The sequence below is a fragment of the Camelus ferus genome, chromosome X, assembly GCF_009834535.1.
Source record: "Camelus ferus isolate YT-003-E chromosome X, BCGSAC_Cfer_1.0, whole genome shotgun sequence".
NCBI lineage: Eukaryota > Metazoa > Chordata > Mammalia > Artiodactyla > Camelidae > Camelus > Camelus ferus.
Window position 1 is genome coordinate 22300353 of NC_045732.1, and position 12514 is coordinate 22312866.

Consider the following 12514-nt stretch of genomic DNA (forward strand, 5'->3'; position numbering starts at 1 on the left):
GGAAGTGACATCTATATTTACCCACTGTACCACAAACTTAGTGGTCACGACGATTTAGGAAGCAGAAACAAAATGGGTTTTTTTAAATTCAGGAGCACAAATCCGTATTAAATTCTTAACAGTTTCAAACAGTATTTAGTAGAATATGAAGAGTGCCAAAAAAATCAATCATCACAAACAACAGTGGAGCACATACAGTATAAAGGCCTGGAAGTAAACTCTAATTAGCACTGTTACTAATTTGCTTGAAACACTCACATATAGGCTTCAAGCAGCGGCTAGATCATATCAGTGTTAGTAAAAGAAAAAGGCTATAATCCATTAGGAGGGATTATAAACGTAAACTAGGCATCCTAAGAAGCCATTTCCAGGCTGTGTGGGTTACAGTTTTCCTTGAATACAAAAAAATGTCATCAGCATTACCTTCTGTACCATCTCCTTTGTATGCATCAAAATCTAAATGAAATAAAAAAAAGTCAAGATTAATGCATTACAGAATTATAGAAACATAAATATAAGCCATTTAGAGATAGGTATGCCAATGATTTGTCATTTCCATACATTTTTAAAGCTCTTGACAGTTTTCTAACTACAACCCTCAAAACAACAACATCAACGTAATCTAAAAATAATTTTGCCTCTACGCTGGCTGTTAGCTGGAGATACGTAAGCAGATTTAGTGTAAAGATCTATGTAAGAAGACCTATGTAAAGATCTATTTTTAATAAATATGCATAATAAAACATCCTTTTCTAATACGGCACAAAGGCAAACTATTCTCGGTATCAATATTTAAATAGAACTGCATGGCTAAAAACAAAGCTTGACAGAGCATTTCAAATCTGGCAATTCTTACAGTATTCAGGATCTTAAAAAGTTAAAAAAAATACATATATATGATTTAAATTTCTTCCTTAGACTAAACTTCTTGAAGGCAGAAAGTAGATCTTTATTATCTATCCCTGGAGCTTGCAAAGTGCCCAGTACAGAGGTGAGGCTCAATAAACATTCAGGGAACAAACACACATGGTAGATAATACCTGTAGAGAGGTCTGTCCCCAGGCCTAAATAGATGTAAGACTGGAGACATATAGGTGATAATGTAGATGTAGATAAAAACATATAAATTATCTGAGACTAGATCAGAAGTAACACATATTTAACAAAGGGAGGCCTCTTCAAAGGAGTAATACGACATACTGAGCACTCAGTACATGTGTTATGTGTAAAATATATGGGCCGGATACTGTGCTATAAGCATTTCGTGCATTTTCTCATTTCTTTCTCCGAGATCCCCAAGACAGCCACTGAATACTCCCAATTTTTAGATGCAAAAAACAAAGAGAAAATAATTAATTTGTCCCAGTAAGTGACAGAGCAAGTATACGAAACCAGGCGCTCTGACTCCAGAGGGTGGGGCCTTAGTCACTCCATGCTATTGCCTCTAGAGCAGCATCCATTGTTCAGAGCATCGATCTAAACCAGAAGTCACTTTTCCAACGAGCCAGATAGATTAACTTCATTTATATTTCTTTTTCTTACCTCCAAGAATCTTCCTTGTCAACTAAGCTCAAACTTCATGGTGTCGTTTCTGTCCTTCATGTCTTTTATAATACAAAGCCCTATAAATCCTGACCTTAGAGTATCTTTTATATCTACCCCTTACTTTCCATTTCCACTGCCTACCTTCCCTGCAGAACTGTCTCCCAATATTGTTTATGCATTCAGTGTCCTATGTTCTTGGTCAAGGAAGACCTTGCCTTGCCCTGGGGGTGATGGGTGGTGGAGAGTAATGATGAGGCTAACCAGTGGTTTAAATGGTGGCTGTACAGTGGAATCGCCTGAGTATCTTTTGAATAATACCAATACCTGGCCCCACAATTCTTTTAAACAGCTCTCAAGATTATTCTTCTGCTTGCAGGCAGGGTTAAGGACCACTGGACTAAGATAATCATGATAATCCCATAATGGAAACAGTTTTTGGCTGACACTTTGTCACCTCCCCAACTAGACCACAAGCTCCTGGAGGTCAGATCCCATGTTTGCACTGAACATCTGACAGGCACTCAAAAAACTGCTGGCCAGGTGACTGATAGATCTCACAATAATCCCAATCACTTTTCTACCAGACACTAAAATTCAGTTCACTCATGAAAAAGCATCCACTCTCCTCCACTTCATCTTCATTTTTTAACATTCAAATTACAGGGAAATGCATTGTGGGAGAATACCTGATAATTCCTTTGGGAAAAGGGCAGTAATGAGATCAACCGAAGTCAGGTTAATCATAGTGAGGACAGAACTACTTCTCACGAGTTCTCTTCACCCCCTGCCCCTTCCACCCTTCTAAGCTTGGCTTTCCTCATCACAACAGACAGCTCCACAAGGTAACTATTCCGCTAAGTAAAACACCTCCAGCGCCATCTGTCACTACAACTCCACACGCGCGCTAACGGATGTCTTCTCTCCTTTCACACCGTGAACCAAACCTACTCTGTCCTGAGTGCGCCTTCAACGTGAACTGGCAACTCTCACTTTTCAGATCCATTACCCACTCCCACAATGTCCTGCCACCAACTCACAACCACTTCCACACACTATGTGAGGGCAGTTACTAAAATGAGTCTCCCTTTGGCAGCAGAAACCTCTTGGTGGATGTTTTGCAAAGAAATGGTAGAAAACTAAGCAAACTATAAAGACTATACTGCAACTGCTTTTTCAGCTAACACATTATTTTAGAGATTATACCATACTTACATAAAGAGCTGCCTTATTGTTTTTAATGACTACATAGCATTCCACTGGCAGATCGGCAGATTACATGTATATAAGGGTTATTTACTGAAGTGGGGTTATGAAGGTAAAGTGTAGAAACCACCTACACGTAATCTGCCAATCTGCCAGTAACAAGGTAAACTCCTACAAGAGGACTTATTGGGCCAAATGCTTCAAATTTTTGATAAATATAGCCAAACAGGTCTCTGCAGAGTTTGTACCAATTTCTGAGGATAGCTTTAGTCATCATCTTTCCTGTAGTCTACCACATTCCTAGGACCTAAAAGAGGGCCTGGTACGTGGCAGCTATCAATGAGTATTTGTAGCATGCTGAATGAATATCCTAAGGAGTCGGCAGTATTATAAACCCCACTTTCACAGGAGGAAAACTAGGCTCTATGATTTTGCCCAAAGTAACAGAGCTAATCAAGAGTGTGATCTGGAATCTGGTCCTTACGTTTCATTTTCTTTTCATTATGTCACACTGCCTTGTTACAAAGCCCATTCCACATGAATGTTCTAGAAGCCAACGATCAAAATCTTACACATTACAGATATCTTCCCCATTAAGGAAATGCATTTTTTAAAAAAAGCCACAGGTATCCAGAAAGGTCAACTGGACACAAGGTACAGTGATTACAAGATGGCCGTTTCCAAGTTCACTTCAAAGTGACAAGCCTAATATTAAAGTGACCCATTCTGACAGAAAATCATTTTCTAAGTGCCAGCAGCTAGAAAACAGGGCTATAAAGTCTTGCTAAATTCATTAATAAGGCAGTCTGCAGTTATCTGATTTCACAGCAACACCTGCATATTTATCTACTCATTACCAATTGGATGATGGAATTTTTTCAAGCACATTTCAAAAATCTGCCAACTTCAAGTGTAAAAAAATAAACTTTGTGGTTAATTTTTCCCTTAACAAAGTACAGCTGTTGAGAATAATTGTTCAAGATCTTACCCTGTAATGTCAACTGCAGCAGAACAAAGAGTATTTAATTAGCAAATCTATCCAGTAATTCAACACCTATTATATAAAATGCCTTCATGATTTTATTCAGGATAATTTGCTAAGAGGGTTATTACTGACATTCAGATGGAATTTAAAATTCCTACGCAAGTCGAGTCATAATAGCAGTAATGATCTCCCCAATCAGGAGATTCGGTGTCACACGAGGCTCTCTTGCAATGCAGCAGCCCATTTCCTGACTTCTTAATTCCTGGGCTCAGCTCAGTGAGAGCCCTTCATGCCGGTATTTCAGTCAGCAATACAGCTTTAATGGGACTCTATTAAAATAACTAGAACAAAAATGACTTTTTTGGGGGGTTAAAAAGAATGACAGCACTGCCATCATATCAATCATCGCAGGCTCTGCAGAACAGGGCGGGGTGGGGGGGCAGGAAAGGAGTGGGGCTGAGGGTGGGGAGGACAACAATTAAAGTAATACGAAAAGGTGTTTTAACCCCAATCAGAGCCGCCAAATGCTGGGGAAGGGTGGGGAGAACCAAAAAGGAAATGTTAAGTGTATTGCAAAAACTTGCTTCCTGAACAGAATAACTGGTTCAGGGATACAACCCACAACGTGGTTTACTAAGCAGAGAGAGCACGTCTGTTGGGTCGGAGGTGAACAACAGTGGTGACCTGGGACCAACTGCAACCGAGGTGTGCGGGTACAGGTTCTCCTAGCAAGCCCAGGATAAAGCCAGGCTCTTTACTTTTCGCTAGAACAGAGTACTAGTGCCTTGCCATGCATTCATTCAAAGGTTATGAAATGTCTGTAGATGCTATTACAGACTGCAACAGCGCTTATTAATACTAAATGGGAGAAAACACCAACTTTCCAGTTAAAAAACGCCTCAAGCTCCTATTTCAAAAGTATGGATTTATTATACCAGTATCTACTAACAAGAAACCCACTTTGGTGTCTGATACAGAAACTAAACACAACGGAAATCTTCTAAGTGAAGAAAATGCTAGGTAAGGTCACATTCGAAACAAGTAACACATGAACAGAATGACAAGTGAAATCTCAAATGGCTTTAGGATTCTTCTGTTAGTGATGACATAAAATTAGAAATAAACTGGAAAGTTTCTAAAATACATTAGCATGATAGGGGGAGCAAAATGAATGGTTTTGAAGGATAGGGGAGAGAAAAGAAATATAAATATTATGATATGTGGTAATCGGACCACTATCTAAGCTTTCCCTATTCCCAATTTCAGCAATTTCCAAGCAGGACTCAGTGTTACTCAGTTCTCCTGGTTGGCGAACATCTTTTATTTCATCTTATTAGATGGACTTTTTCCTATTTTCCTAATCTCTGTTATTCTTAGATGTGTGTCTTCTCTAAGATGCTCAAGGAGCAAGGCCTTTGGTTTAATAAGCACCCTACTTTGTCTCCACCATTCCTGTGACACTGGTTTCCTTACTGCCTTTAAAACTTGGCTTTACTCTCTTTAAAACTGGGATAACACTACCACTTAATTCCCTGAGCTAGGTGGGAATAAGAACTGTAGGCTGAAAACATGCTTTGCAAAGATAAAATGTTACATAAATGAGTTCAAAAACAAACAAAAAAAACAAAAAAAAACAAAAAACACAAGTCAGGGGTCTGAAATCTGAGTCCTGGTTTAAACTGACAATTATTAATTAGCTAAGCGATGTGAGAACAAGTTGGTTTCCCTCCCTAGGCAATGGCATCCTCATTTACAAGATTAAGAGGTTGGGATTCCTCCCAGATAGAAATATCTAGAATCCAAGTTTGACAAATAGCAATATCTCTTCCTTATATCTGGTTGTTTTGTCATTGGACCATATTCATTTCTTTAGTATTAGGAAAAGGAGGCACTAATATATCCAACAAAGATAACTAGCATTACAAGAATGTATTTCCATATTCTAGATTGCTTTTGAAGGCTATGTGGTTGTAAAATAACTAGAAACATGTCAGCTCTCCCAAGTTGTCTACTTAATTTAACGAGTGTACGTATTTATAGTACCTAGAAACATATGCCACCTTCTCTTGAGACCCACCCCCCGCTCCCCCCATCCCAAACCCACGGGGGAGATTATACACACATCTACATATATAGATCAGTGCTTCTCATCCTCAGCACTACTGACATTTTAGGCCAGATAATTCTTTGTCATCAGGGACTGTCCCAGGCCTCTACTCACCAGATGCCAGTAGCATGCATGCACATGCATGTGTGTGCAGACACACACACACACACACACACACACTTTCTCCAGTTATGACAACCAAAATCGTCTCCACATATTGCCCAATGATTCCTGGGGAGCGTAACTGCTCTTGGTTGAGATTCAGTGATCATACACTGATGACTCAACATTTTCTCTCTCCAAGCCCATATTCAATTATCTGTTCCATAAGCATTTATTCTATATCCCAACCATCTCCTCCAAACCTTCACCAGCTCCAAACATAATAAATGGCACCCCCAGGAGCCATCAACTAAAACAAAGGGCTGACTTTCTTTATGATCCAATGAGCCAACAAGTCTCACATTAGACTCTCTTTTTCCAGTGGGGCACCTCCTGCCAGTGCGCTGTCCCTCCTCCAGGCCCTAATCACTCAGCCTACCCGTCTCCAGCATCGGTACCTTCCAAGCCATTCTTCACATTTTGCCAGTGTTCCTTCTAAAACGTCCTCTTTAAAATGAAATTCAAACCCCTCAGCTTGACCTGAGACTCATGATCTAGTTGAGGCCCACCTCATCTTCTAATGCTTCCCACACACACCCCCTTGATCTAGACTTCTGGAAGTGCTGTGAGTACACTGAACAAGTACTCTTTTCTTGCTTCTGTGCTTTTCACATGCTGTTTCCCCACAATGCTTTAAAGTGCAGTTTCCAAAGTTAGGCTGTGTGGTGGCTACTTTTATGCGTGAACTTGGCTAGGCCATGACACCCAGATATACCCAAACACCAGGCTGCAAGCTGCTGTGAACGTTTTTGGTTTTGTTTTTTGTTTTTTGTTTTTACAAGAGATTGACATTTAAATCAGCCTACTGAATAAAGGAGGAAACACACCACAATGTAGGTGGGCCTGACACAATCAGTTGAAGGCCTTAAGAGAAAAAGACCAAGGTCCCCTCAAAGAAGAGGGAACTCTGCAGCAGACAGCCTTCAGTGAAGCCAAAACTCAACTCTTCCTCGTGAAACATCAATTTATGTTCCGTATGTTTGGATGTCCAGTTTGCCAATGTGCTCTGCAGATTTCAGAACTTGCCAGCTCCCACAATCACACGAGTCAATTCCTTAACACCAATCCCTCTCCTTCACCCTCTCATCCTGACAAACATACACTCCTACTGGTTCCGTTTCTCTAGAAAACCTTAATACAGGCTGCCTGAGTTCAAAGCCTAACAGCACGCCTTATAAGCTGTGTGACCTCAGGCACACAGTATAACCTCTCTCTAAGCCCCCAGTTTCATGACTTAAAATGGAGACAGTAACTGCAGCTTCCTTACCATAGGGCTGCTGTGAGCATTAAATGTAACAACATATGTAAATTGTTCTGTACAGTCTCTGATACTTAAGTGTGCAGTGTTACGTATTATCATTACCTGACATCTACTCACTTTACAAGGAACTTCACACCATCAGAAAAGCCTCTTTGGCCTCTCCAATCCAATGATATTAACAAGTATGTTAGTCCAATGTAGCCCCCACATTATTCTGTGAATACCACAGCATACAACTCTATTAGAAAAGGTAAAATTAAGAAACTATAAGCAAATTATAAGCAGAGAACATGTCTTTGCCATTAAACCTAACACAATGCCTGGCACAAAGTAGTACGTCAATACATACTTATTTCTTAGGCTTGAGTAAAAGGAGGCCAACCCAAGTGGTCCAGCGCAAGAAGAGCAAAGCCATGGATTGATAAGTGCATCTCCACAAGAAGACCCTAAGGCTGGTTATAGAAAGTGGCAATTAAACCCACACACAGCACATATTTAAATGCTAGCTCTTTCCATGCAAGAAATGAAAAGTGAATCAGTTTTAGTCCCACCTTCAAATACAATGCATGTTAAACATCCACTCAAGAGAAATGAATTTCTACCCCAGTGATAAAGTCCTGTTAATTATAAACTTCACTTAAAGTGTACCTCTCCCGTACAACTCTTGTTTCCAGATAAACTGATTTTGTTTAAAATCCTTAATTTACAACCTAACCTTCTGATAGCTCATGTGTAAGGAATATAAAACATGCTGAATAAACAAAGCTTTCTGAAAGGTTTCTCCTCCCCAACAGACACAGTTAATGATATTTATGAGTATCTCTCAATTACTTCCCTAAAATTTGACACTGCCCTAAAATTTGACACAGCCATAATTTTGATCTAAAAGCTTAAACACCCACAAACTATGGCTTTGAATACATGAATTGAAAAGTGAACTTCTCCCATGTCTTCCAACTTCTTGCCCCCAAATATTTATTTATCTTGTGGATTTTTAAAAATCTACTTTATATTTTGACTTTAAAAAAAAACTGTTTTCAGCTTTAAAGAAACCTTCCTTTCATGACATTCTTATTCTCTAGTCCTCCTCCACCCCAATCTCCAGTTGAGAAACTCACATCTTATATGTTTCACTTGAAGTTATGTGCATCATTGCCACACATGGCATTATATCTGACACAGGACCCTGGAGAGCTTGTAGAGCCAGCTTTAAAGCACACTTTGGCCAAATTTATTCACCAACACAAGAGTTCAAGTACAAGACTACACTCTAAATATTAAATTTCCAGGTAGAAAAAACCATAAGACAACAAAATTGAAACTAGAGCAGGAGATATTAACCTAAAGTCAAGATACCTGAAAATCCCTGAAACTCTTAAGGAAAAATTTGAATGCATGTCTAGATGCATTTTTCTAGGAAGAGTGCCTCTTGTTTTGGAGCTCGGTGTTTTCAGCACCTCCAGTCTATTCCCCTCACAGAAAAACATGGACATGTCAAAAGGCACCAAGATTTGGTTCCCTGATTGACTCCTCACATAACTCATCTGGGGGGCTAATTAAGACACGGCCAAACTATGTCCGCAGGGTAAGTGAACATCAGCATTCAGGCAAGTTTCATACAACCTGATGAAAATTGACTCAAAGTGTCTTACTTCAGTAATCACTTAGACAGAATGAATTTTACATTAGTGGATCAAACGTGCACCAGGCCTCAGTGGAAATAAAAAGGGCTTAGAGTAATAGGATTTATAAATCCACCCATTAGGTTAATGGCTAAATGATTTACATGTAACTTTCTCCCCCACCCCGCCCTCCCTCACCCTTTAACTCAGTAAAAACTATGCTTGGCATTTTCCACTGCAGTGCCATACACAAAGGAAATAGCCTTTCTATTTTGGGACGTTCTAATTTCTAATAATGGCTTGGGTAGCTACCATTAACTCTTTCAAAGCACAAATAATTGACTAATAAAATTAAGTAGTCTATAAGGCTTGAAAGTGCTTAATTGATCATAATTGTCTATTTGAGAGGAAGGCGTCAGGCCGGCTATGCTGAGATAATGAAGTTGGGCAATTCTGAAACGCTGCAATCAAGATAATACTTACAGCAAAAAAGGACATTAGCATTTTCTAGAATCTGCAGTATTTTCTTGATAACTGAGGTCACAGGAAAATCTGACTAGGAAACTTTGAGCTCCCGACCCCCACAAATGGCAGATTTCACAGGCTGCCAGTTGTCATTACTCAGCACCTGGCCTGAAGCCCAACCCTGAGAGAGCACCGAGCTGGGGGTCTAGAGGACAACCTGAAGTTGGAGGATGACTAAGGTGCTGCTGTCACCAGTTTGATGGAAGCACTTTTGATTTCCTGGAAGCTCCTTTTTAGGGCTGGCGTGTGACAGGACAGTCATGAAACTGTTCTTCATTATTCTCTGCCTCGAGAGAGGTCAGAGGAGGGAGAGCTTCTTAAGCCCAAGACCTGGGGAGGTGGATGGGGGCAACTCCCTCGCTCAGTACCAGGACTAAATACTAAATTCTGCTCTATAATGACCACTCTTTCTATAGCAACTCTACTTACAAAATGGTGTCCCATGCCCAGCTCCTTTTATTAGAAGTTCAGAAAACAGATTCTAAGAGCTAGCTATGATTAAAATACGGAGGGTTTCCACTTCAAAGAAAAATCTTCTTTTCAGAAAGATGGTCTAGTTTTAGGGAAATGTGACTCTGTTCACCTGTCCAGAGACATACGCGTTGCACACATACTCAGGCATGCCCCTCTATATTTAAGGATCAATCAAATAATGTGTTCCCTCACTTTTCCTCCTGTCTCATCATCAACTATGCTTTTTCTAGGAAGAATCCAGAAAATTTTGAAAGAAACAGATGAATACAAAGTTGAAAAAAGTCATTTGGGATGAAGGTGCAGAATCTGAAGAGGACAAAAGGACAAAACATCAATATATAAGCTATACAAGATTTGGTGACCCCCTACTAAAAAAAAAATCCCCTTTACTTTTGACCTTCATTGCATTTTCACTCTAATCTGGCCAAGGTTCAAGAATTTGATACGGATTCTAGGAAGCCCTGTTATTTTCCTTCTGTTTCGAATCTCAAAAAGGAACTAATCATTCACTCACCAATGAGTATTTCCTGAGCAGTTCTCATAAGCGAGGTGGAGGGGACACAAAGGTGAGGGATTCAGCCACAATCCCTTCCCTCTAGAGCGTGTCATGTCTACTGGAGAACCAAACAGGCAACTGAAAAATATATACACGCATACATAGTAGGGGTCCCTGGGGTAGGAGTTAGAGGAAATTCATGGAAGCAGATTATAGAAAAGGGGAAAGTGGGCTCTGGGGCATAATAGGAAAAGCGGAACCAGGAGTGTGTGTGACAATTCCAAGAACAGAGGAGAAGCTCAAAGGTAATTAAAGAAGATTAGGTTTTCAAAAAAATTTTTAAAAAATTTTGTTTGTTTTGTTATGTCTTCACAACGAGAAGAAAATTTAAAGTATGGCCAAGGCTAGAATGCTTGGTAAACTGAGGAGAGGGCAGGAAAGAGGCTCAACTGTGAAGGGCCTCACAAGCTACAGTAAGGACTTTAAACTAGGGAGTGATATAATCAGATCGACATTTTAAAGAGGTCTGTCTGGCTATAAAACTTGTGGAGAATACATATGGGGGGGGGCAGTGTCCAGGGAGAAGGAATGAGGCTTGAATAACATAATAGTCATTGCACTGGAGATAGAGTCACAAGGTATTTAGGAAGTGGAATCTCCAAGACTTGGCAACTGGCTGGATTTGGGGCATGAGGAAGAGACAGGAGTCCAGGGTGACACCCACATTCCCGACTTAACGACTGGGGAGATAGTCAATCACTGAGACGGAATCCGGGAAGGGGAGCAGACACAGGGGGCAGTTTTGGAACTGATGAATATGCTATGCCTGTGGACACCTAAGTGGAGACCATAGGGAAGTGGGTGGAAGCTAAGATGCTCAATAGAGGGGACGTGAGGAGTCTCAGGTACAAGAAATCCAATGCCCAACTGAGATGCAATATAGGAATAAATCAAAGCAACATCAGCCTGCAGGCAGTAACGGAGCCCATCAAAACAGACGGCTCACAATGGGGCAACGGGAGTAAAGAGACAAGGCAAGCTCGCACCCCCCCCCCAACAGTGATGGTGCTCCATGGGTCTCCTGATCCCTCATTCCAACTCTAGCACCTTCCTTTCCCTTCCAGCTATCATATCTCCATTCTTTCTGTCATAACTGGCAGGTGTCACACAGCCCCGTGGCCACTGGCAAATCGGAGGCAGGCTGCCACCATCAGACAGCCAGGCACCACACGCTGACCTTTAACGAGAACGATCCCAACAGGTGGCTAGCGCCTAATACAAATAATTGTAGTAAGCCTCCAAAGGTCAAAAGAGGGGAGCACCTTGCCTTTTCACCAGCAACCACAACACCCACAAACAGCAAGTAACACCACTGCAGTGACTCCTCTCCTGGAGGCAGTGATGGGCTCGACAAGAAGACAGAGCATCAATTCCTTTGCTTCACAAGTAAAGTGCTTCCTACAGCTCTGACACAGCCATCCGCTTCCTACCTCTCTTCCGCATCGGGGAGCGGGGAGGGCGGCCTTCTTACGTCTAGGCCAGCGCCATGTGTTCGTAGTTCCGGGTTATACTTATCCACTACAGGAAAAGTAGCGATGGGGGAGGGGCTCCCCCATTTCCAAATAATATTCTTCACACCCTTCAAAAGAAACTCTGTAGGTCATAAGTGATAAAATTGAGTGCCGTTGCCAAGATTCAATTTGATAATATCAAATGTCTCACATGGACCTTTGACCTCAGGGCAAGCCACTGTTTTGACAGAAGAACCGGCTGTGGCTCAGGGGGTGGGTGGAGTCTCCTGAGGGACAACTGTCTCATCACTGCCCAGAAATCCCACTGGGTGGGAAGCAGCCAGGAGTCTGAGACCTGCTGTAGGACCCCAGGTGCTGATCTACAGCCTTTCTCCCTGACCTTTACAGACAAAAAAAGAAGAAAAGAAAAAAGAAAAAGATCTTTCTTTCCCCTGGACAACCCCCTCGCCTCCCACCCTCTTAAACCTTGTGACTGCAGATGGCATGGCTAGGACGAGCCACACACTGCTGGCATGTCGGTCCCCGGATAAAGAATCCAAGCAGTAGATCAGATTCCTGTCAGCTGCAAACGAGCCAGCACTTCAGCTGCTTCTCATTCTTTA

The 12514-nt window shown here is 41.3% G+C and overlaps 1 protein-coding gene across 5 annotated transcripts in view; it reads right to left on the reverse strand.

Annotated features, from left to right (window-relative positions):
• POLA1 (DNA polymerase alpha 1, catalytic subunit) overlaps positions 1-12514 on the reverse strand; it is a 281095-nt gene that overhangs the window by 178003 nt on the left and 90578 nt on the right. For all 5 annotated transcript variants that reach the window (XR_004318259.1, XM_032475944.1, XM_032475943.1 and 2 more), the window contains one exon: positions 424-456. Coding sequence is in view for 4 of the 5 variants with exons in the window: in XM_032475944.1 (XP_032331835.1) it covers positions 424-456 (33 nt within the window). In the remaining variant the exon portion in view is untranslated. The remainder of the gene's footprint in view (positions 1-423; positions 457-12514) is intronic.